The 25,904-nt window shown below is 50.7% G+C and overlaps 3 protein-coding genes across 10 annotated transcripts in view; all 3 read left to right on the plus strand.

Annotated features, from left to right (window-relative positions):
* TMEM219 (transmembrane protein 219) overlaps positions 1-6,292 on the plus strand; it is an 11,147-nt gene extending 4,855 nt beyond the window's left edge. For 5 of the 6 annotated variants that reach the window (XM_067706196.1, XM_067706197.1, XM_067706194.1 and 2 more), the window contains 3 exons: positions 3,313-3,542; positions 4,985-5,154; positions 6,193-6,292. In XM_067706196.1, the coding sequence (XP_067562297.1) occupies positions 3,313-3,542; positions 4,985-5,122 (368 nt within the window). In that variant the 3' untranslated portion in view covers positions 5,123-5,154; positions 6,193-6,292. The remainder of the gene's footprint in view (positions 1-3,312; positions 3,543-4,984; positions 5,155-6,192) is intronic. The other variant, XM_067706192.1, reaches the window with a different exon arrangement.
* TAOK2 (TAO kinase 2) lies at positions 6,190-25,277 on the plus strand. Of its 3 annotated transcripts, XM_067706189.1 has the most exons (19): positions 7,636-7,775; positions 10,854-11,020; positions 11,199-11,270; positions 11,361-11,462; positions 11,961-12,006; positions 12,139-12,235; positions 12,387-12,500; positions 12,607-12,698; positions 14,778-14,871; positions 14,967-15,048; positions 15,851-16,018; positions 16,192-16,452; positions 16,652-16,813; positions 18,272-18,637; positions 18,723-18,926; positions 19,250-19,489; positions 22,598-22,810; positions 23,771-23,953; positions 24,036-25,277. In XM_067706189.1, exons 2-19 carry the CDS (start codon positions 10,889-10,891, stop codon positions 24,555-24,557), a joined length of 3,150 nt encoding a protein of 1,049 aa, XP_067562290.1. In that variant the 5' UTR covers positions 7,636-7,775; positions 10,854-10,888; the 3' UTR covers positions 24,558-25,277. The 3 variants fall into 3 exon arrangements, with proteins under 3 accessions (XP_067562289.1, XP_067562290.1, XP_067562288.1); XM_067706188.1 differs by lacking the exons at positions 7,636-7,775; positions 22,598-22,810; positions 23,771-23,953; positions 24,036-25,277 and adding an exon at positions 6,190-6,276 and having other exon boundaries at positions 19,250-21,396; XM_067706187.1 differs by lacking the exons at positions 22,598-22,810; positions 23,771-23,953; positions 24,036-25,277 and having other exon boundaries at positions 19,250-21,396.
* Positions 6,765-7,762, plus strand: LOC137206533 (uncharacterized). Its single transcript, XM_067705231.1, is given in 5 exon segments — positions 6,765-6,860; positions 6,957-7,343; positions 7,345-7,422; positions 7,425-7,497; positions 7,500-7,762. Coding segments are annotated over 5 exon segments (897 nt in total).
* Positions 25,278-25,904: the final 627 nt, after the last annotated feature.

Here is a 25,904-nt window from a genome sequence, read left to right on the forward strand (position 1 = left end):
TAATTTTTCTTTTAATTTATTGAGTTTTAGGAGTTTTTTTTTATGCTTTCTAGATCCAGGCCTCTTACCTGATGTATGATTTGCAGATTTTCTCTCCCATTCTCTGCGTTGTCTTTTCACTTTGTTGATGGTGTGCTTTGAAGCACAAACATTTTTAATTTAGATGAAGTCCAGTTTATCTATTTTTTGTTGTTGTCATTGCTTGTGATTTTAGTACTATATCTATGAAGACTTTGCCTAACCCAAAGTCACTAAATATAGGTTTTCCTGTATTTTCTTCTAAGAATTTTATAGTTTTAGCTCTTCCAGTTAGGTCTGTGATCCATTTTGAGTTAATTTTTTTGTATATGGTATGAGGATGGAGTCCAGGTTTATTCATTTGCAGGTACTATTCATTTGTCCCAGCACGTTTTGTTGAGAAGACTATTCTTTCCTCATTGAATAGCCTTTGCACTCTTACTGAAAAGCAATCGACCATAGACATATGGGTTTATTTCTGGACTCTCAGTTCTATTCCACTGATCCATGTCTATGCTTATGCTAGTACAACACCGTTTTGATCACTGTAGCTTTGTAGTAAGTTTTGAAATTAGAAAATGTGAATTCTCCAGCTTTGTTCTTTTTTTTTTTTTTAAGATTGTTTTGGTTATTCCAGATCCCTTGAACTTATATATTAATTTTAGGATCAGCTTGTCAGTTTCTGCTTCTTCATGGTTAGAAACAAAGTAATAACATCAAAGGTTTTTGGACTAAGTAAAAAGTAATCACATATGATTGCATCATCTAATCAGTAATTGTTGAGCACCTACTATGTACCAAGCATGGGGAATACAGAGATCTGGTAAGATGTGGATCCTCACCACAAGTCACTCACAATCTAGCAAGGATACAGATGTGAACAGAAGTAAATACCTTTGAGTGTGTGCAGTAGAACACAAGGTACAGTGAGAGTACTCATAAGTCCATCAAGCAGGGATGGTGAAGACAGGCTTTTCCAAGGATATGGGGCTTGAGCTGAGGCTTGAGGGAGGCTTAGGAATGTGCCCTTCCAGCCAGAGGGAAGAGCATATGCAAAGGCATGCAGATGGGATTATGATGGCACATTTAGGAACTTCCAGGGGTTCAGTTTGACTGGTGCAGGGGAAGGAGTGTAGAATGAGTGGCAGGAGATGGGTCTGAAGAAGCAGGCAGAATCCCATGGAGAGTCCCTTGTGCCAAGCCAAGGTAATTGGGCTTTATCCAGGACATTTGGCTAACTCAAAGAGTTTGATCAGGAAAATAGAATTTTGTTATTATTCTTTTTAAAAGATCATACTCTGTTGGCTGACTGCCGGGAAGGAATGTGTCCAGATGCACAAAGACCAGTTAGGAGGTGGTTGCGATAAAAAGATGACTTATCTGAGCTAAGACAGTGGTGTGAAAGAAGGGGACTGATTTGAGAGAGTCAATAGAAGTGTGGGATGGACAGGATTTGGTGACAGATTCGATCAGGGGAACATAGAAGAAAGGGGAATTCTCTTACAGAATTTTACATGTATGTTTCTCAGTTGCAATTATAGTGTATATACTGGTTTGTATTTCTTTTTTCACTTTATGACATCGTGGTTTTTGTATTACTGAATGGCCAGAACATTATTATTTTAACGGATGTAAATTGATCTGTTAATTGGTTAGGCCATCATTTGTTAATGCTTTCTTTATTGATAAACATTTTTATTATTTTCTGGTATTTTTTATGAAAACACAATAAACATTTGGTATACTTTGCACTTTTCTTTTGAATCTTTTTCTTAGGATTAGTTTCTGCAAGTGGTATTACTGAGTCAGAGAGTATGGACCTTTTTTTTAAATACACAAATTCATTTTATTGTGGATTCAGACTACACAGAAGTGTACAAAGCAAATGTAAAAGTCCTCCTTACCTTCTCTGCAGAGTCCACAGTTTGGTGGGCATCCTCTTAGTCCTTCTCTGTCTTCATTTAAAATTGCAACAGGGGGCTTCCCTGGTGGCGCAGTGGTTGAGAGTCTGCCTGCCGATGCAGGGGACACAGGTTCGTGCCCCGGTCCGGGAGGATCCCACGTGCCGTGGAGCGGCTGGGCCCGTGAGCCATGGCCGCTGAGCCTGCGCGTCCAGAGCCTGTGCTCCGCAACAGGAGAGGCCACAACAGTGAGAGGCCCGCGTACCGCAAAAAAAAAATAATAATAATAAAATAAATAAATAGTAAAATTGCAACAGAAACACCAAATTGTCTTCTAAAAGTGTCACCAGTGGAGAGCGCCCATTTCTCCACATTTCAACAACTCTTGTTATTGTCAGTCTTTTTAATTTTTACCAATTTAATGGTCTAAGGAATTACCTGATTGTTTTAAATTTACTTTCTCCTGATTGCTAGTGAGGTTGAGCATCCTCTTATAGGTTTATTGGCCATTTTCATGTCTTCGCTGAATTTCCTATTCATATCCTTTACTTATTTTTCTTTTAAGTTATTTGTCTTTATCTTCTGAATTTTTCTAGAAGATCTTTATACATTCTGGATAGTAAATCCTTTTGCCAATTAAGTATGTTATAGGTATTTTCAGCCATTCTGTGACTTTTTTTTTTAACTTATCTTTCATTGTATAGTTTAAGATAAGATAGAACTTATCTTTCATTGCTCTTAGTTTTTAATGAAATTTATTGCTCTTGTCCTCTACTTGGTCTTTTAGGTTTTGTGTCTTTTTTTGGAAGGCCTTTCTTTCCCACTTTAAAGTTAGAAAATATTTGTATTTTGTTTTAATACTTGCTTAGGTTTTTGTTTTGTTTTGTTTTAGTTTATTTGCATAGGTCTTTAATACATCTGGACTTTATAGTGTGAGGCAAGAGTCTGACTTTTTTTTCCCAAATGGAAATTGTCCCAAGGCCATTGACTGAGTAGGCCATCCTTTTCCCACTAATTTGAAATGGTATGTGAACCTTTTAATGGATTTGGGTAGTAGTGGAAAACTGCTTTCTTAAAAAGAACGAACTAGTTTATCCAAATTGACATCAGCAATGTGTATTTAACCCAGTTTTGCTGCAGCTTTCCAAGTATTGGTATGATTGTTTTATTGCTTGTGAGCTAATTTAAATTAATTTTTATTTATATCGGTACACAGCTATTTTCATTTCTCAGTGATGCAAATGATGGTATTAGAGGACTTTACTGAATAGAATCAATGCCAAAATACCTGGTACAGTAGGAAGCCTACATAAGTGACTAGCTGTCTAAAGATTGATGACTCCCATCCCACCCTACATTTTCTTCCATCTCCTCCCCTGTGCCTCTCTCATAGGATCTTCTGCAGGAGAGCTGGTCCTCATTACAGCCAGGGTGACCACAGAAAGGACCCCAGGAACCTGCCTGTATTTTAGTGCTGCTCCAGGAATCCTGCCCTCCAGCCAGCCACCCATGTCCTGCTCGGAAGAGGGAGCAGGAAATGCCACCCTGAGCCCTAGGATGGCTGAGGAGTGTGTCAGTGTCTGGAGCCACGAAGGTCTTGTGCTCACCAAGTTGCTCACCTCCGTAAGAGCCTCAGATTGTTGGGGTTTCATAAACTGCCATGCTGAATGCTGTGTCTTGATGGCTTCTGGACGCAATTTTACCTAGTAGAAAAGCACAGGCTTTATAATCCTGCCTCAGGTTCTGTGACCTTGAGCAAGCATGTGGGCCTCTCTGAAACTCAGCTTCCTCAGCTGTAAAATAAAACATGATGCTCTCTCCTAATACCAACAAATAAGGATAAATGAGAATGAATGTAAAGCGCCTGGTACATAATAGAGATTGGATAAATGACAGCTATTACTATTAACAATTGTCTAGATACAATAAAACATGATCTTCACCTCAAAGGAATTCAGAAGCTGTAATAAGAGGCAGAATGGGCTAATTGCTATCATCGGGGTGTGAGCAAAGTGTTATTCAAACAGCGTAAGGACCAATTAACTCTGACTTGAACGTTTATGGAGAGTGCTTCACCAAGAAGGTGGCATTTAAGAAAGGGAATTGTTTACAATAGTTTATACCTTACTAAGTGCTTTCAGTTTCATTACCTCATTTGATCTTAAAATAGCCTTTTTAAGGCTGTTATGAGGTAGCTGTTATTATCTCATTTTACAGATGAGGAAACAGACTTAGAGGGAGTGAACTGCCCCAGGCCACACAACTGGTTAAGTGGCAGAGCCAGGATTGCAACTTACAGACTTCTGACTTCCAAGTCCCAGGCTCATTCTGCTCTGTCAGGATGATGATCCTTGAAGAATGAGGAAGACATGGGCAGGAATGCAGTAGAGGCGGTTCAGGAGAGTGGAGATACATTCCAGGCAAAGGGACCAGCATGAGCACAGGCCTAGGGATTGAAAAGTGTTCAGGCTTCAGGAGCACTCCACGACGAGGGCCTAGGCATGACATAGAAGAAGAGACAAAAGAGATGCAGGGGCCAGGTCATGAGGCACCGTGAGGCCTGGCTAAGATGCTGTGACTTGATACTGCAGGCCATGGGAGTCACTGGTGCTGGGTGGACAAGACTGGCTAAGTGTAGGAGAGAGACCAGTTAGGAGGCTGCTTCATACTGTTCCCTCACATTTGCAAAGACCCTGGTGAGGAGCATGACCTGGGAGCTTGGAATCAGAGACCTTGGTTTCCAGACCTGGCCCTGCTTGCACATTTCAAAATGTAGACAATAGTGAACTTTCCTATCTCCTGGAGTCATTATAGGGGTTCAGTTTAAATGTTTGGGCAAGAAAGCGGTTTGTAGACCATTGAGACAAATGTTAGCTTGCATGAAAATAAGAATAGAATTTTCCCAATTTTAGTTGCTCCCTGGATGTGGAGAGCCCTCTCCCCCATGGAGGCTTCTCTCTATAGCTCTTGGGCTGGGGATATCTAAGATATCTTCCCAAGGGAAGATTCTCCACAGTCCCTTCTCTCTCCATCATTCCTCCTCCCCTTCCTGTCCCCACCCCTAGGAGGAGCTGGCTCTGTGTGGCTCTAGGCTGCTGGTTTTGGGCTCCTTCCTGCTTCTCTTCTGTGGCCTTCTCTGCTGTCTCACTGCTGTGTGCTTCCACCCACGCCGGGAGTCCCACTGGTCTAGAACCCGGTTCTGAGGGCACTGGCCTAGTTCCCGTCTCGTTCTCAGGTAAGGTTCTCTGATTCAGTCCTGTGGGAATAGGGGATGGGGTGTGAGTGGCAGTTGTAACTGAGACAGAGCTTTTCTTAAACAATATGATTTGGTTTTACTTATTTTTGTACTTTATATATGTGGAATCATACATATTCTTTTGCGACTACTTCTTTCAGTTAACATTCTGATTTTAAGATTCATCCATAGCTGTAGTTCACATCCAAGCTTTTTGGCAACAGCAGTGAATTAAGGGGGTTCAAATTTGATGATGTGTCCTGGATATGAAGCATGTGTGTCTTGCTTTTGTCCTGAAATTCTGATACCCAGTTTTATGATGCAAATTTTGTAAAATTCATCTTGAACTGCTCAAAAGGATTGATGATGCCCTTTTACTGGACACACACTATGTGCCCAGGCACTTCATATGCACCTGATCTTTTACATTAGCCATCATTGCATTAGAAAAAGTTGATTCTGCTAGCAGGATCTTTGCAGGGACACAGCCTCCAAAGTGGGGGTAGGACATATTGGCTAACTGGTTAGTCCATCAGCTCATTAAGGTTAAAAAAAAAAAAAAGTTCTTTAAAAAATCTCACCCTTTCAGTTGAGTCTCATATAATTCGAGAGTCATATATTGTGCACCCAGCTCTTAAACTGTTCTCAGCTTCAGCTGGCTGCTGTGCCCTAGGAAATAACTGTGGGGGAAGAGGAAACAGCTCAGACCCAGGGAAGGTGCTGACCAGAGGAGCTGGACCCTCAAGATCAACTTTGCTTATATTGCTTAGGGCTAGGCCTGACTGCTCCAACCACCTACTTGGGTTGGGAAAAGGTGGAACCCTCTTAGCCTTTCTTAGATCTGAGCAGACTGGGAAAGGAAGACTTTCTGGCTCCTGGCAGATCCTGGGATCCTGAGGCCATCTCAGTTGGAATAAGTGCCTGTACCTATCTCTAGTTGTCACTTCCTCTGCTCCTTCCCCAATTTCTGCAGCCATACCAGAGCTTCCTCCAAAGGCCCTCTGACCTGCCCTGTTTTTTTATTTTGTTTCTCTCCAGGTGTGAATCAACTTCTTGGGCCTTGATTCTGAGTTGGAAGAGATATTACAAAAGTGGAGAGCTGGAATGTGGGGGAAATAAAAGGTTTTTTTGCCCAGTGTTTCCCAGGGTGTTTATTGGGGATTGGATTGAGGTGGGAATTTTAAGGTAGAGAGTCTCGGGAGGTTTAGGGGATTTTTCCTTGTTGACTCTTTAGTTTGGGTTGGTATAGGGCATAAGGTTACTGCAGCTCTTGGGTATGGTCATGGAAATGCTTTGACATAAATGCATTGTGACCTTGTGCAGGTCATGCTGCTGTGAAGGGCCTCAGTCTCCTGAAGGGATATGACAGATTGAGTTTTCTCAGCAAAGATTCCTCGAACTTGGGAGCCCACGACCAGGCTGGATAGTTACTAACCAGGACAGTCCGTTTTCCCGCCTTTTCCGCGCCCAGCAGCAGTCTTCCCTTACCCCTCCCAACCTCTACCCTGCACGCAGGCGCAGATCACGGCTTCTTATTTCCTTCCACCCGCGCCCCCTCAAAGCTTCCCCTAGCAACAAGCTCGGGCTCCGCGCTAAGGCGCGGCGAGCGCATGCGCTGCAGCCCTTTCCACCACCAGTTGTCGGACAGCGCGCTGGGCTCCTCCTTCTCCAAGACTAGCCCTGCTCCCCACCTCCTCCCACCCAGGGTCCGCGTGGCGGGGCGCGCGCGCACTCTGGCTGGGTTGCTGCCCAGCTCTCTGGCCGCATCCTTAAGGAGAGAGGGGCGGGGCTGTTTCCTTTAGGGCCCCGCCCCCTTGGCCCGGCGTCCATACCGCGCCTGCGCGCTCCCGCCCGGTCTCCATCTTGGAATTGGGAGGAAGAGGGAGAGGGAGACTGGGACGAGACCGGGGCTGTGGTGCGGAGAGGCTGAGACTGAGAAGAGGAGAGGGGGAGAAGGCACGGGGACCGCCCTTAGCTACAGTCTTTCAGCTGTCCTCGGGAAAGAGAAGGGGAAAGGGAGGGGGCGGGAGTGGGGGCTGTCACCCTCGGACCCCGGCGTGAGAGGGGCCGTGCGGTCGGACGTCCTCGGGGTAGGCCCCCTGTCGGTGGCCGAAGACCTGGGGCTCAGTCCCCTCGGTCCCGAATTTCCGGGCCTGACCCCACGCTTCTCAAATATCCGGGTCTCAGCCCCTGAGATTCCAGATATCCGGGACTCGGGTCCCAACCTCTCTAAACCTGGGGCTCTGTTTCACAGGGTTTCAAATATCTGGGGTTCAGGACCCTGCGTGCACCAGTATCCGGGGTTCATTCCCCACGAGTTCAAATATCAGATTCGGCCTCCCCCTGTTCAAATATCTGGAGTTAAGACCCCACAATCAGAAATCCGGGACTCAGCAACTGTCGCCCTCGAGGAAAAGGAGGACTGGACCGCGAGGTCAGATCAGGTTGTCACCCCCTCCCCTCCAGGGGAGGCTTCCCGGGCCCGCCCCTTAGGAAGGGCGAAAGCCGAGGAAGAGGTGGCAAGGGGAAAGGTCTCCTTGCCCCTCTCCCTGCTTGGCAGAGCCGCTGGAGGACCCCAGGAGGAGGCGGAGGCGCTGGGGCACCATAGTGACCCCTACCAGGTGAGACACGGGCTGCAGGGGCGCGGGTCCCTGTGTCTAGCTTGAGAAGAGAGGGTGCTGCTTTCTGGGAAGCTGGGCCTGGGTAGGCTCTCTCCTCAGGATGGGGAAGCCTAGCTGGGCCAGTGGTCAGCCTCTGGCTAGCCTTGCCTTCTGCTGCCACCCTCTTCCCCTTCCTTTTCCCTTCATTATGTCTGGTTGATGAGGGACCTCAGGTGACAGGGTCTCTGATATCACGGGGGTCACACCCTAAGGTGCTTGAGCTAATCAGATGGATTTGCACCCTTCTGGTTTTCTCCCTGTTCACTTTGCCCCTCACAGCTACCCCTTCATGATTGTAACTCTCTTTCCTCTGGGGTGTTAATTCCCATGCCTCTGGTCCCCATGGTGGGTCTGCTTATCTGTTTTTTAGGCATGGTCTGCTTGGGTTTCTTGTCCTTTCAAGGAAGTGTATATGTGCATTTGTGTTTAGGGGTGCTTGGCAGTATTTCCCCCAACTATTGTTACCTTCCAGCCTCTTGCTGTGATGGTATAAGTAATCTAATTTGTCAAGCGATTTATCATTTACAAAGTGCTCTACATCTATTCTCTCATTCATCTCCCCCCTCATTATCTGGTGAGGGGGCTCTTTTACTGCCTTCTTCCCATTTTACAGTTGAGGCTATTGAGGCCCAGAGAGGTTGCCCAAGGTCCCACAGCAGCAGAATAGGATTGGAACCCAGGTCCTTGAACAAGTCTTACCTGTGTTCCATACCTGTCTCTTGTCATCTCTTTTCTTCTGTGCCTAGGTTTAGCCATGGGTCCAGAAGAGAATGGATTGGGGTGAGATTTAAGAATGGGAGAGAGAAGAGCTTCCTTTTTAGGAGGCCTATACTCAGAAGCTTTTCCTGATGGGAGGCTCTGGCCCCTGCCTTCTGCCTCATGGATTTTTCTCTCCACTGTGACCTTCATCTTTACCCTCATCCCAGTCTTTGGCCTGGGTTCCTGAGAGGGCCATCTCTTGTGACAAATGATAGTGGTGTCTCTTAACAGTTAAAGCCAAGCTGCCGGGGGGTAGGATGATCCCCAAAGTATTAAAACCTTGTCGTGGTGACTCTGGAGGCAGGGAAGGAAAAATCCATATGCTGAGTGTCTGCATAGTGTTCCTAAGTACGAGATCTCATTAAAAATTTCACAACAGCTCCACGCTGTAATCCGTTTTACTGAAGAGAAGACCAAGTGTAAGGAACTTACTCAAAGCCTTGTTGCTGTATATTGCAGATGAAATGCACTGGTAGTGAAGCTTAGGGCGGACAGGCTTGGGTTTCCTCGTCTGTAGAATGGAGGTAACGTTGTCCATTTTAGAAGGTGGTTATGATTTAGCACAGACCTTGGTAATCACTCAGATGTTTGGTGTTTGAGGAAGAGGCCCCTTGTGATGTTTTGCTGGCATCTCTTATATGTGACCTGGGGTCCTCAGTTGGCATTCTTGGTTGGGTGCAGGTAAAGAGGTCAAGAAGATTCCTTTGGCAAGCTGTGAGCACCTGCCTTTGTGTGTGGGTGTGTGGTGGGGGTGAGGGGTGCTTGGCAGGGTTGCTGGCAGAAGAATGGAGAAAGGGGCCTGCTTTGAGCGGCCTGGGAGCTGCTTGGGGCTGGGCTGAGGGCAATCAATCAATCTCCTAGGCTATTCTGAGCCCTCTGCACCCTGGGGGCCCACCAGAGAGTCAGGCTTACTCCTTGCCCTCCAGCTTCCAGTGGGGCTGAGGAGACAAAATTAACAACACAACAGGAAACAATGTGTGACAGAATATAATTACATGCTAAATTGTTAGGTGCTTTTAAGGAGCTAGAACTCTGCCCTGGGAGTTGAGCTCTGCTGAAAAACTCCTTTGTGCCTAAATTCCAACAAGTGCTTATCCAGGAGTTTGGCCTGGAATCCCCTCAGGACGTCTTGGCTCTGATGTACTGCTGGAGTTTTCAGTACATTTCTGGCAGGGTGCTCTAGGAGTTCTTCCCCTCAAGGGCTTGGGGTAGTCAGGGGAGGCTTCCTAGAGGAGGGGGCTGAGCTTGGGGTGAGTTGTTGAGAGAGTAATGAGTACACAGGCCTGACTGGAGAGGAGAAGATCCTGTTCTCTGACCTTGGAGAAGTCCTTCCTTTCTATGCCTCAGCGATCTCATCCATGAAATGGTGATCCTGATCCTGCCCTGCTTGTTTCATAGGGCTATTTTGAAAGCATAGTGGTAGAGGACCAGCTTTGGGCAAGTCACTTAACCCCTCTGAGTGCCTTTCCTCATCTGTAAAATAGGGGTAATAGTAACACCTCATAAGGTTGTGGTGAGGATTGAATGAGAGATAATGCATGTAAGGTGCTTACTGTATATGCTTAATAAATGTTCTTTGTACTGCAAATGTCCTGTACCTGTGTGTGTTGTGTGTGCCATTGGACTGGACAAGTAAGGCAGCCCAGATCGCAGGCCCCCAGAGCCAGACACCATTTCTATCCCTGTCCTTCCCATTCTCGATCTCCCGCTTGCCACAGTGTCCCTAGCCCTTTTTGAGAGCGAGTCTCCTGGCCCCTGTGGGCCAGTACCCACTTGTAACAATGGCCGGATTTCCACTGCCTCCGGCCTTGGCTGTTTCCTGCTCTCTTCCAGAGTGTGAGAGGTTGAGGGAGGAGGGGGCCTCAACGCCAAGGGGAACAGGAAGGTACCTGGAAATATTTGGGGCGTGGGACTTGTGGGACAGGACGCTTGGGGATCTGGGGATCTGGGGTTCTGGCTGGGAGGCAGAATCTTTTATTCTTGAGGTGAGATTTAGGGGCTGTAGGGAAGTGGAACTTGTTGAGGGCTGAGGGGTTGGTGAGGATGCTGAGCTCCCAGTCTTCCTTTAGTTTTAGGGACTCCAGGGACCCGGCCCTAGTGCAGTCGTTGCCAGGGCAACTTCATTTTTCTTTTTTCTTTTTTTTTGAGCTTTGATATTGTTCCTAATCTCCCCCTGGCCTTCCTTGGTAATGCCTCCCCCTCATCGGAACTAGGGGAGGAGGGGCCCTTTCTCTCTCTGAGGGCCCCATCTTTGTTCTAAGAGTCCCATCTTTTCACCAGGTTAAGCCCCACTCTCAGGGCCCCCAGGGGCCACCATGCCAGCTGGGGGCCGGGCCGGGAGCCTGAAGGACCCTGATGTGGCTGAGCTCTTCTTCAAGGATGACCCGGAAAAGCTCTTCTCTGACCTCCGGGAAATTGGCCATGGCAGCTTTGGAGCTGTGTACTTTGTGAGTTGAGGCTTGGGAGGGTGGGGCAGGGACTGTCTTCCCACTGTGGACCTCCAAACAGCCCTGTACACTATTCCACCACACCAGGCTTTCTTGCCCTCTCCTGCTGGGCCAGCAAGTCTTCCTGCTACCCAGTGCTCACTGGGGGCCTTCACTACCTTCTGGTCTGGTCCTCTAGGCCCGGGATGTCCGGAATAGTGAGGTGGTGGCCATCAAGAAGATGTCCTACAGTGGGAAGCAGTCAAATGAGGTAGGTCAGGCTTGACAGACTGGTAGGAGGCAGGGGACCCCAGGCTCAAGATGCAGGCTAAGTAAGCCTCTCCTCCCCTGACCTTCTCAGAAATGGCAGGACATCATCAAGGAGGTGCGGTTCCTACAGAAGCTCCGGCATCCCAATACCATTCAGTACCGGGGCTGTTACCTGAGGGAGCACACGGCTTGGGTGAGCTGGCCCCCTGACTCTGCCCTGATCTTTGTACTCAGTACTCAGGCCCATCCTTATCCTGGTCTAGTCTCTTAGGTGGGCCCTGTTCAGGGTGTTGTTGGGCAGATCATGGGAAGGAGGAAATCTTTCCCAACCTCTGCAGTCCTCAGACAAACTCATAAGCAGCACTGTGTGTCCAGAGGGAGAGGCTGAAGAATGACATAGACTATTAGCAGTTGAAAGGGGGCACATGGGCTGGGAGAGCTGGAGATTGAACGATGGGATTCAGATGGAGATGGTAGTGATGTCTTGGGCTCTTTCTAAGGGAGGCCCTGACTCCAGGGACTTCCCCCCACCCTCTCGTTTCCCCAGTTGTCGTTTCTCCCTGTTATTACCTTGGGACCATTGCTTGAGTAGAGGCTAGGCAAGGAGGCCCTCTGTTTTGGATCTCTCTCCAAGGGAGATAGGCCAGGGGTGGCCAGATCTGCTGATCTCTGACCCTTGACCCTTCCATAGCTGGTGATGGAGTATTGCCTGGGCTCAGCTTCTGACCTTCTAGAAGGTAAGTGATTCTTTGGCCAACAAGTGGGAGAAGGGAGAAGAACAGAGAAGCCGTAGGGGAAGGGTTAAGGGAAGATAGTTCCAGTCCCACCCTTGGGCTCCCTCAGTTTGATGTTTTTCCCTTACTCCCCAGTGCACAAGAAGCCCCTTCAGGAGGTGGAGATTGCAGCTGTGACCCACGGGGCCCTTCAGGGCCTGGCTTATCTGCACTCCCACAACATGATCCATAGGTACAAGCAGTACTGACAATGGCTGGGAGGGGGTGCTCTTTACACCACTCCTCATTCTGCTGGGCTCCAGTCTTCTTGGAAACTTGGTGCAAAAGCCCCTGCCCAGCCTTTCTGAGATGCATGTCTTATCCTTGTGCTTTGCCTTTGGCAGGGATGTGAAGGCTGGAAACATCCTGCTGTCAGAGCCAGGCTTGGTGAAACTGGGGGACTTCGGCTCCGCATCCATCATGGCACCTGCCAACTCCTTCGTGGGCACCCCATACTGGTGAGTGGGAGTGGTGGTGAATGGAGAGAGCTCCCGGGATGTTGGGAGCAGGAGTTGGCAGGGTCTGGGCGGGTGATTAGCCTCTCTCTCCTGACCATTCTCCCAGGATGGCTCCAGAAGTGATCCTGGCAATGGATGAGGGGCAGTATGATGGCAAGGTGGATGTCTGGTCCTTGGGCATAACCTGCATCGAGCTGGGTAAGGACATTCTCCTCTTGGCTCCTTATCCTCTTTTCTCTCCACTCCTTTCTCTTTTTCTTACTATCCCCACACCATCCCATCCTCTGAGGCCTCCAAGCATCTGTCCATTTTGAGTCTACCCTTGATCCCCAGTACAGGCAGCTGTCAAATCCTGCCATTTCTTAGACCTAAAGATTTCATAACATTCATCTTTTCTTGTCCACTACTCTAGTTCTAAATCTTTTTTGGGTGCCCACTGTGTGCCATGCACTGTGCTAGTAGGTTCTGGGGGTAGAGCAGTGAATGAGGTTCTTGCCCTCTTGGAGCTTACATTCAAGTTGAGGAAATAGGCATGTTTTCTTTCAATGTAAGAAAAGCTGAATGGAGAAGATATGGGAGCAGTACAACCAAAAAACAAGGTATTTGACCTAGTTAGGGGCTGAGGAAGGTCTCCTTGTAGCAGAGATGTCTAAACAACCACAAGACAAATAAATAGGTAGCTTTGAAAGACTGCAGGGAAAAGTATTCCAGACAGAGGAGCATGCCTGGGGAGCTGAGACTAGCCTCAGTTGTTTGGAATATTGCGTGTGTTAACGAAGAACAGTGAGTGATAAGGCCAGAGAGTTAGGCTCAGTGAGTTCACGAGGTCTTGAAGCCATGTTGAGGTTCTCATCTCTGCCAGCCAATGCTATTGAAACAACTGTTTTAGTGAGATAATGTTTGTAAAGCCCCCAACACGGTGCCAGGCACAAAATAGTTGCCCAAGAAAGAGATGTTATCAGTTACTCTTACCAACAATTTCCTGCAGTGATCTCTCCCACTGCCAGTCTCTTCTTCCTTCCAGTCTCTTTTACATCAGAGAGATGTGCTGTTGTTTTCTCTTCTCCTCAGAGCTGTCAGTGGCTCCCCATTGCCTTCAAGACTGAAGCCATCCCCATCCTTGTTTCCACCAAGCTAAAGGCTCTGCTTCCTAAAGGCTGGCTTTCCTCTTAACAAGTTCTGAATTTTTCTCTTAATTACCTTTGTTTGTATTGTTTCCTGTGCCCAAGGTTGGAGATTTGGACTTGCCTTTCCCTCCATCTACACATGTCTACATTTACCATTTAAGGCCATGACCAGATAGGCGATGGAAATATGTGAAGCAGGCCAGGTATAAGAAAAATCTAGAGCTGTCCATTTTATTCCTAGTTTTTGGCAGAGACATGGGTGCAGGGAACTATTTCTCTACTATTGAAAAAACCCATCAATCTTTATTATAAATGGCAATGGATAGTCAGTATCAGGGAAGCAATATGGAGGAGACTACAGCAAACCGGAGGTTGCTGTTCCCACCTGAAGAGGGCAGCTGTTGCTTAGCTCCAGCCCATTGTTATGCAGGAATGTAGGCTCCATTCCACCAGATCTAAGTTTTTAAGAGAAACTGGAAATTTAGGTTATTTCATTATTATTATCAGAATTTAAAAATCACTGTTTAGGCAAAAACCAAAACCAACACAAAGCATTTGTCTGGGCCACAAGGGGCTTCTAGTTTGTGACTTCTGATCTGAGGCCTGCATCCAATATCCCTTTTTCCAAAATAGCTTCCCTGAATCCCCTGCGAATGTACCAGTTTGAAGTCCCACCACACACCCAGCTTCCCAGCCATTTACCTGTTTTCCTCTTGTGCCAATCAGCACTTCGAACTTGATGCTATTTGTTCAATCCTATTTAATCTTCCCTATTAGACTGGAAGTTCCTTGAGGACAGGGCCTGTCTATTGCTTTTCATCTTGCCCGTAATACTTAAGCGAGTTTTTTGCGCTGATTTGGCACCTAATAAATATTAGTTGGGTCGGCAACTGAATGTGCTTTCTTCTGCCTTCATTCGTGCTTTTGCATGTGTTATTTTCTTTGATACCTATTCCACCCATGTGCAGTGGAGAGGATGCGTGCTGCGTCTTACAGAGGAAGGATTAATTGAGATTATGGGAATTGCTCAGGGTCATGGAGTGAGGAAGTCAGGGAGCTGGGGTGTGAGCCCAAGTCTTCTGATTTCCATTCCAGTCTCCTCTGCCCACCTGCCACGTCTCACCTTCTCCCCCTTGACCTTTCTCTGTAGCGGAACGGAAACCACCGCTGTTTAACATGAATGCGATGAGTGCCTTATACCACATTGCACAGAACGAGTCCCCCGTGCTCCAGTCAGGACACTGGTGAGGACTGGGATTCCTGGGCCCAGGGGTTAGGCCATAGGGGTAAGGCTGCCTGGCTCACGCCCTCCCCACCCTTCCCCTGCTGTGACTTCTAGGTCTGAGTACTTCCGGAATTTTGTCGACTCCTGCCTTCAGAAAATCCCTCAAGACAGACCAACCTCAGAGGTTCTTCTGAAGGTGAGGGCTCACTGGCCTAGCATTCTCCTAGAACTGTAGCTTGTTGGAGCCACAGAAACCCCTCAGTGAAATTAGTGAGTCCTGATTCTTCCTCCACTGAGAACTTCATTTATGAATTCCCACCCCCATCCCCAGTGCCCAGTGGACTCTGTGTTTTGCAGGGTTTTGTCTACTAGATTGCCTTTATTTATTAAGTAATCATTTGTTTTCCCGTCTTTTATTAATCAAAGATATATATAATTGCCAGCCAGAATTTCTGGCCAGTGTGCAATAACCAGGGTTACCACACCAATCTGATGTAATTCAAGCCAAAAGCCTGTGTAGCCTTGTCGTGGGGAAATGTATGATTTCCCTTAGGGGTTTTTTGAGTTATCAAAAGTAGAGGGGCCCCCATTCCCTTCAGAGATCCATAGGGGCCTAAGGACCCCTAGTTGGGAACTGACTTAGATTGTCTACCCTGACCTACTTGTTTTATAATTGTGGGATGCTTTATGAGGCCCAGAGAGGCCTCATGACGTGTCCAGGGGCACAGAGCACTTTGATAGAAGACCTGGACTAGAATCCAGATCTCCTGGCTGTTCTTGCCTGTCAGCCATGCCTGGAGGAACAAGAGACTGTGTGGGGAGTAGAGACGGGGTGGTAAAAATTAATGTGGGAGGAGGGGTTGGGACAAGGCCAGCATCAACCTGTGTTGGGCATGGGCCCCAGGGGAGTGCCTCAGGCCAGAGGGAATGCCAGGATCCACGGGATATTGGGATGCGGGAGGTGCTTGGCGGCAGGCCTCAGTGCTCTCTTCCCCCAGCACCGCTTTGTGCTCCGGGAGCGGCCACCCACAGTCATCATGGACTTAATCCAGAGGACCAAGGATGCTGTTCGGGAGCTGGACAATCTGCAGTACCGCAAAATGAAGAAGATACTGTTCCAAGAGGCGCCCAATGGCCCTGGCGCTGAGGCCCCAGAGGAGGAGGAGGTGACCCGGCTTGCCCTGCCACCCTTCTTCACCACCATGTTGTGCTTGCCTCTAGCGGTTGCTTGGCGCCCCTCCCCACCCTTCTCCATACCCCCTGTCTCTTTGTGCTACCTCCGTATGCACATCCCTTGTCCTTCCCCTTCCCTGCCCAACAGCCTGTGTCCTGTCCACAGGAGGCAGAGCCCTACATGCACCGGGCCGGGACGCTGACCAGTCTAGAGAGTAGCCATTCAGTGCCCAGCATGTCCATCAGCGCCTCCAGCCAGAGCAGTTCAGTCAACAGCCTAGCAGATGCCTCTGACAATGAGGAGGAGGAAGAGGAGGAGGAGGAGGAGGAGGAGGAGGAAGAAGGCCCTGAAGCCCGGGAGATGGCCATGATGCAGGAGGGCGAGCACACAGTCACCTCCCACAGCTCCATCATCCACCGGCTGCCGGTATGCAGCTCCCCCTGAGTAGGCCTGACAGCGGCAGGGCCGAGCCCCAGCTCCCCTTCTCAGGAATCACCTTGGTTCCCTGCTCTCCCTCCCATGCGTGACTGCTCCTTCTCTAAGTCTGCCTGGGTCTCCAGGGAACTCCCTGTGGGCCCATTGACCTCTGAGCCTTGGGCATTCCTTCCACCTTCCCTTCCTCTAGGGCTCTGACAACCTCTATGATGACCCCTACCAGCCAGAGATGACCCCAGGCCCTCTCCAGCCACCTGCAGCCCCGGCTCCCACATCCACCACCTCTTCTGCCCGCCGACGGGCCTACTGCCGCAACCGGGACCATTTTGCCACCATCCGTACTGCCTCCCTGGTAAGTGCAGCCATCCTGGATGCCCCAGACTATCTAAGTCCAGCAATGACTTTCTCCCTGTGGCATATGATTAAGTCCAGATTCCACCCTCACTTTGTGTTGCTGTCTCTTGCCTTCTCACCTCGACCGTCTCACCTAAACCCTCCCCTCTCCCCTCCCTTCTCCCAATAGACTATTTTGGTCACATTGCCCAGCTTGTACTCCATTTTTGTGGCTGGACTTAAATAGCATCTCCTGGCATGCCTTCCCAGGCTCCTGGCCAGCCAGGTGCTTCATATCCTGTGCTGTGGTACTCCTGAACAGCATGATGACAGGTTTGCTGGATTCTGTGCCCCTAGAGGGCAGAGATGGTGTACAGGTACCTGCCTGTGCCAGTAATTGGCTTTCAGGCCCACACACATCCCTGTATTTAATCCTTCCAGCTCTTCTGGGAGGGTGAGGGTATGATCCCATTTGTGAGATGAAACAGCTGTGACTCAGGGGGGGCTACCTTTGGTGCTTCCCAAATTCTGTAACCAGGACCTTGGTCCTCTCTTAAAGTAACAGCGATGTTTTTCTCAGTTCATAGGAAAAGGGGTATACTTTTCCTAAAACATAGCTTTTCATCCATACTTTTAATAAACTTTTAGATTACATTCCTGTTCAGCTGTAAGCTTCGATGGTCCCCTTGGAGGCCACTGGTTGGTCTAGTATGTTCTTGTAGCCTCTGCTTATGGCTGGTTGTTCTTTTAGGACAACTCTTCAGACCCTGTGATGCTTGGTGCTTTGTGGTACTGTGTAGAGAGGTCTGTGATCTCCAGGGGTTTGGCCACCTGGACTAGTTTGGGGTACATTGACATAGCCCTTGACAGTGGGATCTGAGCTCAAACTTCAGATGAGGACATCCAGGCCCAGTGTTCTTGTTATTCCAGTGTCCCATGGTCCATATTCTGGCTCCGTATCTGAGCTGTAAAGGGTCTTCAGTGTTTGCTGAAGGGGAAGGAACCATCACTTACTGGTTCAGAGTGTTCTAGACACTATTACATAGGTATCAAAGTTAATCTCCCCGCCCCCTGTGAGGAGGTGTTATTGTCCCATTTAATAGAGCTAAGGCTTAGCAGCATTAACTTGCTTGAGGTCACATGGTTAGTAAGTGACAGAGCTGGGATCTGGTCCCAGGTCTGTCGGATTCTTTCATTCTTTTGAATTAATCTGAATTGTTCCTACTTTTATGCAAAACCCTGTGCTCAGCACCTTTTCTTGTTTCATTCAGTCTCACCAACCTCTGAAGGAGGTATCTCCATGATCCAGTTGAGGTGGCAGGCTCAGAGAGGTTAAGCGTGAGGAAGATATCAAACGAGAATTAAACCCATAAGGCTAACACTCACGTTCTTCCCCCATAGAGCACGAAGACTGTGTGTGTTAATAAAATGGGGGCCAGGGCTGCGCCCCACTTCTCATCCTTTCTGCCGCCCCCAGGTCAGCCGTCAGATCCAGGAGCATGAGCAGGACTCAGCCCTGCGGGAGCAGCTGAGTGGCTATAAGCGGATGCGACGACAGCACCAGAAACAGCTGCTGGCGTTGGAGTCGAGGTTGAGGGGCGAGCGTGAGGAGCACAGTGCGCGGCTGCAGCGGGAGCTCGAGGCGCAGCGGGCTGGCTTTGGGGCTGAGGCTGAAAAGCTGTCAAGGCGGCACCAGGCTATCGGTGAGAAGGAGGCGCGAGCTGCCCAGGCTGAGGAGCGTAAGTTCCAGCAGCACATCCTCGGGCAGCAGAAGAAGGAGCTGGCTGCCCTGCTGGAGGCGCAGAAGCGAACCTACAAACTTCGGAAGGAGCAGCTGAAGGAGGTGGGATAGGGCTGCAGCAGTGGGTGGGGTTGATGGAGGGTGAGGCGGGCCCTGACCTCCTTGCTCTCCTGCTGCCCTTTCCTAGGAGCTCCAGGAGAACCCCAGCACACCCAAGCGGGAGAAGGCTGAGTGGCTTTTGCGGCAGAAGGAGCAGCTACAGCAGTGCCAGGCGGAGGAGGAGGCTGGACTGCTGCGGCGGCAGCGCCAGTACTTTGAGCTGCAGTGTCGCCAGTACAAGCGCAAGATGCTGCTGGCTCGTCACAGCCTGGACCAGGACCTGCTTCGAGAGGTAGGCCACCCCCTCCCTGTTCCCCTCCCAGATCCCAGGCACCTACCCTTTTCCATTTGCCTCACTTGTGGTTGTCTTTCCCATCTGCCCTCATTCGTGTCACAGCTCGGCTTCTCTTCAACACCTCTTTCGCTTCTCGTGCCCACTAGACCCTGCTAGAGTTCCCAGGCCAGCTAGGAGCTTGGCTCCCTTACACCTCTCATCTACACCCCTCATCTCCCCACCCTCGGCTCCCTCTGCCAAGGAGTCCTGGGCCTCTCACTTCCTTGACACCAACAAGGCTTTCTGACCAGTTTCTGGGCCCTGCCTCCCTTTTGCCTCAGGACTTGAACAAGAAACAGACACAGAAGGACTTGGAGTGTGCATTGCTGCTACGGCAGCATGAGGCCACACGGGAGCTGGAGCTACGGCAGCTCCAGGCCGTACAGCGCACGCGGGCTGAGCTCACCCGCCTGCAGCACCAGACGGAGCTGGGCAACCAGCTGGAGTACAATAAGCGGCGTGAGCAAGAGTTGCGGCAGAAGCATGCAGCCCAGGTTCGCCAGCAGCCCAAGAGCCTCAAAGTACGTGCAGGCCAGCGTCCCCTGGGCCTCCCGCTCCCCATTCCTGGGGCTCTGGGACCACCTAACACAGGCACCCCTAGAGAAGAGCAGTCCTGCTCATCTGGCCAGGAGGCAGACCAAAGAATTCTGGGAGAGGAGGAGGAAGCAGTTCCAGAGAGAAGGATTCTGGGGAAGGAAGGGGTTGCCTTGGAGCCAGAGGAGCAGAGGATATTGGGGGAAGAGTCAGGAACCCCTAGTCCCAGTCCACAGAAACATAGGAGTTTGGTTGATGAGGAAGTTTGGGGGCTACCTGAGCAGGAGATAGAGGAGCTTAGAGTTCCATCGCCGGCACCCCAGGAGAGGAGCATTGTGGGCCAGGAGGCATCCGGGGAATGGAGGTTGTGGGGGAAGGAGGATGGTAGCCTCTTGGATGAGGAGTTTGAGCTTGGATGGGTCCAGGGTCCAACACTGACCCCAGTCCCTGAGGAGGATGAGGAAGAGGAGGAGGGTGCTCCATTTAGGACCCCGAGGGATTCTGGAGATGGCTGTCCCTCACCAGACATCCCCCCTGAACCCCCTCCAACACATCTGAGGCCCAGCCCTATTAGCCAGCTCCCTGGACTCCTGTCCCATGGCCTCTTGGCTGGACTCTCCTTTGCAGTGGGGTCCTCCTCTGGCCTCTTGCCCCTACTACTTCTGCTGCTGCTCCCACTGCTGGCGGCCCAGGGTGGGGGTGGCCTGCAGGCAGCCCTGCTGGCCCTTGAGGTGGGGCTGGTGGGCCTGGGGGCCTCCTACCTACTGCTTTGTACAGCTCTGCACCTGCCCTCCAGTCTGTTCCTACTCCTGGCTCAGGGCACCGCACTGGGGGCCGTCCTCAGTCTGAGCTGGCGCCGAGGTCTTATGGGTGTCCCTCTGGGCCTTGGGGCTGCCTGGCTCCTAGCCTGGCCAGGCTTGGCTCTACCTCTGGCAGCTATGGCGGCTGGGGGCAAATGGGTGCGGCAGCAGGGCCCTCGGATGCGCCGGGGCATCTCTCGACTCTGGTTGCGCGCTCTGCTGCGTCTGTCGCCCATGGCCTTCAGGGCCCTACAGGGCTGTGGGGCTGTGGGGGATCGGGGCCTATTTGCACTCTACCCCAAGACCAACAAGGATGGCTTCCGCAGCCGTCTGCCTGTCCCTGGGCCCCGGCGGGGTAATCCTCGCACTGCCCGACACCCACTAGCCCTGTTGGCAAGGTTTTGGGCCCTGTGCAAGGGCTGGAACTGGCGCCTGGCACGGGCCAGCCAAGGTTTAGCCACCCGCTTGCCCCCCTGGGCCATCCACACACTGGCCAGTTGGGGCCTGCTTCGGGGCGAGCGGCCCAGCCGTATCCCCCGGCTGCTACCACGCAGCCAGCGCCGGCTAGGCCCCCCTGCCTCCCACCAACCACCACCAGAGACTCTAGCTGGGCGGAGATCCCGAACCCGCCAGTCCCGGGCCCTGCCTCCCTGGAGGTAACCAACTCTAGCTTCTCCCCAGCCCAAATCTAGAGCATTGAGCACTTTATCTCCCACTACTCAGTGAAGTTTCTCCAGTCCCAGTCCTCTCCTCCCTTTCACCACTCCTTCCTCGGTATGCTTCCCCACCTCACCCCTAGCCCTTTGGGCCTCTAGACAGGCAGCCTCCTCCACCGTGGAGTCCGGAGATTATATTTTGTGTTCTCCTGATGCTCCCCCCCACACCCTAAGTTATTGCTGTTCTCCCACTGTGTGTGCTCATCCTCACCCTCATCGACTCAGGCCTGGGGCCAGGGGTGGCAGTGGGTGGGAAGAGTCATGTTTTTTTTTTCTCTCTTTGATTTTGTTTTTCTGTCTCCCTTCCAACCTGTCCCCTTTCCCCCACCAAAAAAAAGAAAAAGACAAACACAAATAAAATATCTGAGCGGAACTGTACCTTTGGCCCAGGCTGCCTCTGTCTGCTTTGTCCTGCCGCCTAGCCTCCCCGGTATGCCCCCAATCTGGACCCTTGGCCCCCAGTTCCATGACCTCTTCACCCCATCTACGTTATCTCAACCCCTTTCACTCCTCAGCCTCATCCTCTCTACCTTCATAGCTTCGTTGCACCATGACCACCACCAGTTCAGGGGTCTGGGCCCCTGTTGAGCTTCTCCAGAACTTCTTGGTCCCACAGTTCCCCTGTTTGTGGATTCCTCCCCGAGAGTCCTCAGGTTCTGCGTCCTTTTGTCCTCATTCACTGCCTTTCCTCCCAACTCACTCCCTACGTGGTTGCCTTCTGTCTGGGAGCTGAGTTTCTCTCCTGGCATCAGGCATTACCCTAGAGGGCTGGGGGGATGGCACTGCAAACTGTCCACAGTAGGGGGTGGTGAGTTTGGGGGCCCAGACAGTGTGGGGGCTGCGGAAATGGGGTTGGTTGTGGGCTTGGAGTGGGAGCTGAGTATACAAGGGGCCGGGCTGGAATGTGGATATCTGGTCAGGGTGGCAGCTGCTGGCCTGTTGAACTTGTCGGGCCCTTTCTGGCCACCTCCTTTGCCCCTTTCCCTTATGTGGCCCGAGATGGGGCCACCCATCTTATCCATTTCTTAGCTTGGTGCTTATCCTTCCCTCCCTCCCACCCTGAGGTGATGAACCTGGGACTTCCTCTGTCTTTCCTCAGCTGTGTTGCTGTCTTCCATGTGTGTGTTGAGTGACTTGGTTTTCTCACTTGTTCATATTCTGTATCTGCTCACAGGCGTCTATCTCTAGGTTGTATTTTCTCCCTCTTTGCATGGTCAAAACTTCTTGTGTGCACTCAGTACTCTCAAGATTCTCAGTTCCCTGTCCATGAACTCTCCTGCTGTTTCTTGTGAGTTTTCCACCCAACTCTGTGAACGTGCTCTTGGAAGATGTCTTGTTTTCTTTGCATCTCTTGCCCATTGAGAATCTTCCTGATCTCTCTCAACACAATCCCATCTCTCCATGTCTGTCTGTATACAGCTCCCCCCGCCCCCTCTGTCTAACATGTTTTCTGTTTCTCTCCCTCTTCTTGTCTCTGCTTCTGTCTCCTCTCCTCCTCTCTTTCTTCTCCCTTTCCCCTGGTTGTTCCTCCTCCTCCTCTCCCCTGCCCCCATCTCCCCTTGGTCCGTCCACTGCATAGTCTAAGGAGCTGCAGATCAAGAAGCAGTTCCAGGAGACGTGTAAGATCCAGACTCGGCAGTACAAGGCTCTGCGGGCACACTTGCTGGAGACCACGCCCAAAGCTCAGCACAAGAGCCTCCTTAAGCGGCTCAAGGAAGAACAGACCCGCAAGCTGGCAATCCTAGCTGAGCAGTACGACCAGTCCATCTCAGAGATGCTCAGCTCACAGGCGGTGAGGCCTGGGGTCCAGGGAGGGAGCGTGGTGGAGGTTGGCCTTTGTATTTCCAGCTTAGCTGTGGGCACTGCAGGTGGGGGGTGTAGACAGAGATAGGGCTTTTTGCTCTTGGGAAACTCAGATATTCTTCCACTGTTGGTATTCTCTGCAATGGTTTTACTATTTCTCTTAAGTATTTTCTTAAGGTCTTGACAAAGCCAGCCTGCCTACTCCACCCAAGAACCACCAAGGAAAGAGTGGCTGTAATTTTTTCCTGGGCCTGAGTTAGTTTAATCTGTGAACAGGGAACAAATAAAAATGATTGTGGCCCTCAGGCCAATTTGCTCAGACTTCTGGAGGATTTTGAAGTTTGCTGTTCTAAAAGTGATCACACATCACACTGGAATAGGCCACTTAAAATAACACTGTAAAAAGTAGAAGTGTTCTTATTCATTGCCGTTCCCTCACCTAACCCACCTCTCAGAGGTAACTGTTGTTAACAATTAATTGTATTTTAGATTTTTTCCTATGCATATTTAGAAAATTATATAAAAATTTTAAACAGAAGTGGAATCATACTTTATATACTGGTCTCTAACTTCTTTTTCCACCTTGTATTTCTTGGACATCTTTCCATGTCAGTACACATATCTCATTTTTTAAGAGCATAGAGTTTTCCATGGTATGGATGTACCATAATTTATTTAACCCATCCCTTATCGGTGGACATTTAGGTTGTTTCCAGTATTTTGCTATTACAACGCTTCAGTGAACACCTTCGAGCACATGTGCAAGTATACCTGGGGGATAAATTCCTGGAAGTGTAATTGCTGTGTCACAGGGTATGACGACCTTTTATTTTGATAGATGTTGAGACTGGCTGCTTCTTGAAACCTGAGGGCCCAGGCCTGCTGGGGCAGGGGAGGATTGTGGGGGTAGGGGAGGAGGCCCCGAAAACTTCCTCTACCTAATCTCTAGCTGCGGCTTGATGAGACCCAGGAGGCAGAGTTCCAGGCCCTTCGGCAGCAGCTTCAACAGGAGCTGGAGCTGCTCAATGCTTACCAGAGCAAGATCAAGATCCGCACGGAGAGTCAACACGAGAGGGAGCTGCGGGAGCTGGAGCAGAGAGTAGCTCTGAGGCGGGCACTGCTGGAGCAGCGGGTAAGAGGGCTGGGCTTCCAGGATGGGGTGGGGAGGGCAGCCCCCACCCCAGACGCTCTGACCTCTATTCTGGGTGCCTCAGGTGGAAGAGGAGCTGCTGGCCCTGCAGACGGGGCGCTCTGAGCGAATCCGGAGTTTGCTCGAGCGGCAGGCCCGTGAGATCGAGGCTTTCGATGCTGAGAGCATGAGGCTGGGCTTCTCCAGTATGGCTCTGGGGGGCATCCCAGCTGAGGCTGCTGCCCAGGGCTATCCTGCTCCACCCCCTGCCCCCGCCTGGCCCTCCCGTCCTGTTCCCCGTTCAGGGGCGCACTGGAGCCATGGCCCTCCTCCACCAGGCATGCCCCCCCCAGCCTGGCGTCAGCCCTCTCTCTTGGCTCCCCCGGGTCCCCCAAGCTGGCTGGGGCCCCCAGCACAGAGTGGGACACCCCGTGGTGGAGCCCTGCTGCTGCTAAGAAACAGCCCCCAGCCCCTGCGACGAGCAGCCTCGGGGGGCAGTGGCAGTGACAATGTGGGCCCACCTGCTGCTGCAGTGCCTGGGCCTCTGAGCCGCAGCACCAGTGTCGCTTCCCACATCCTCAATGGTTCCTCCCACTTCTATTCCTGAAGTACAAGGTGGATAAGCCGATGAATGAGGCAGGGGTGGGTGGAGCCTGATCCTGGAGGCTCTAAGCCTGAGGTCCATCCAAGGGTGGGGGACAGGAAGTTGGCTCCAGCTCCCCTCAGACCTTATCTCATGAGCTTCTTGGGCTGGCCAGTGGCCCAAGGCCAGCTTGGGCATAGGTGCCTCAAGGCTGACCAGGAGCCCCTGCCTCCCCACCATGGTGCCAGGGTTTCTCTCCATCACGGCCTCGGGAAAGGAGGGAGATATGCGTGTCAAATATTCATCTAGTCCCCTGGGGGAGGGGAAGGGTGGGTCTAGATACATTATATAAAGCGAACTATACTACCCCCTGGAATGGGGCCATGGACTTGGGGACGCCAGGCCCCCCAGACCTGGGATGTGACAGAGCAGGTCTGGGGCCTGGGGTGGGGAGAACGGGAGGAAAAGGTCTTCCTGAAAGAAAGATCAGGATGGGGTCTTGGGGTCAGGATGCCTGGGTCTCTCCATTCCCCTGTTGCTGTCTGACGTCCTGTGCCGTCTTGTCCTTTATCCTTTTTTTTTTTTTTTTTTTAAATTGAGATTTGAGCTGGGGCAGGGGAACAAAAGAACCTCAGAAGGGGCTGCTCCCAGGCCTGGGGGCAGTCATGAGAGCCCCTCCCAGCTACGGGGCTGGCACAGAGCCCCATGGCAAGCTTTTAATAAACTGTTGGTTATTCTAACAGATCCCAGGACTCACCTTTTCTGTCTAAGGTGTATGTTAAGGAATGTTCAGTGGCAGGTGATAGTGTTACTTGTATTTAAAGAGAACTCACTGGGCTGTGTAACTAAAAATTTCAGTGACTTTACTGACTTTGGACATGACTGAATCCAGAGCTTCAAAGGAAGTCATCAGTCGCTGGACCTCTGCTTCCCTTTGCTTTGGCTTCAGATTTTCAGGAAGGTTCACCTTACCCACAGGCCCCTGGCAGCTCCAACCTTACAACCTGCCAACAACCTCAACAGCAAGAATTCCAGCAGTCCTGAAGTGACTTCATTGGTTTGATCTGTAGCCAGAGGCCTGGGGTGCTCTGATTGGTCGGGTTTAGACCCTGTACCCACCGCTTTAAGGCTGAAAGAGTCGGCCCGTGGACTAAGTGGCTGTTTCCAGAAAGGGGAAGAAAGACATAAACAATAGCTGTTCCCAAGACCTTTCATTTGTGCTTCACATTCTTCTTAAGGCCAGTTATTCAGATCTTCCTCCCAACTAAGCTTTAGGTTATCAGACAACTAAAAGCAGGGTGGTCAGGGACTTCCCTGGCGGTCCTGTGATCAAGACTCCCTGCTTCCACTGCAGGGGGCATGGGTTTGATC

The sequence above is a fragment of the Pseudorca crassidens genome, chromosome 15 (genome assembly GCF_039906515.1).
Source record: "Pseudorca crassidens isolate mPseCra1 chromosome 15, mPseCra1.hap1, whole genome shotgun sequence".
Classification (NCBI taxonomy): domain Eukaryota; kingdom Metazoa; phylum Chordata; class Mammalia; order Artiodactyla; family Delphinidae; genus Pseudorca; species Pseudorca crassidens.

What these genes read in the sequence shown, in the direction of transcription:
- TAOK2 (XM_067706188.1), top strand. Translation starts at nt 10,889, where the DNA reads ATGCCAGCTGGGGGCCGGGCCGGGAGCCTGAAGGACCCTGATGTGGCT. An exon ending in GCTTTGGAGCTGTGTACTTT is followed by an intron (nt 11,021 to 11,198) that starts GTGAGTTGAGGC and finishes CTGGTCCTCTAG; the next exon opens with GCCCGGGATGTCCGGAATAG. An exon ending in ACCAGGACCTGCTTCGAGAG is followed by an intron (nt 18,927 to 19,249) that starts GTAGGCCACCCC and finishes CTTTTGCCTCAG; the next exon opens with GACTTGAACAAGAAACAGAC.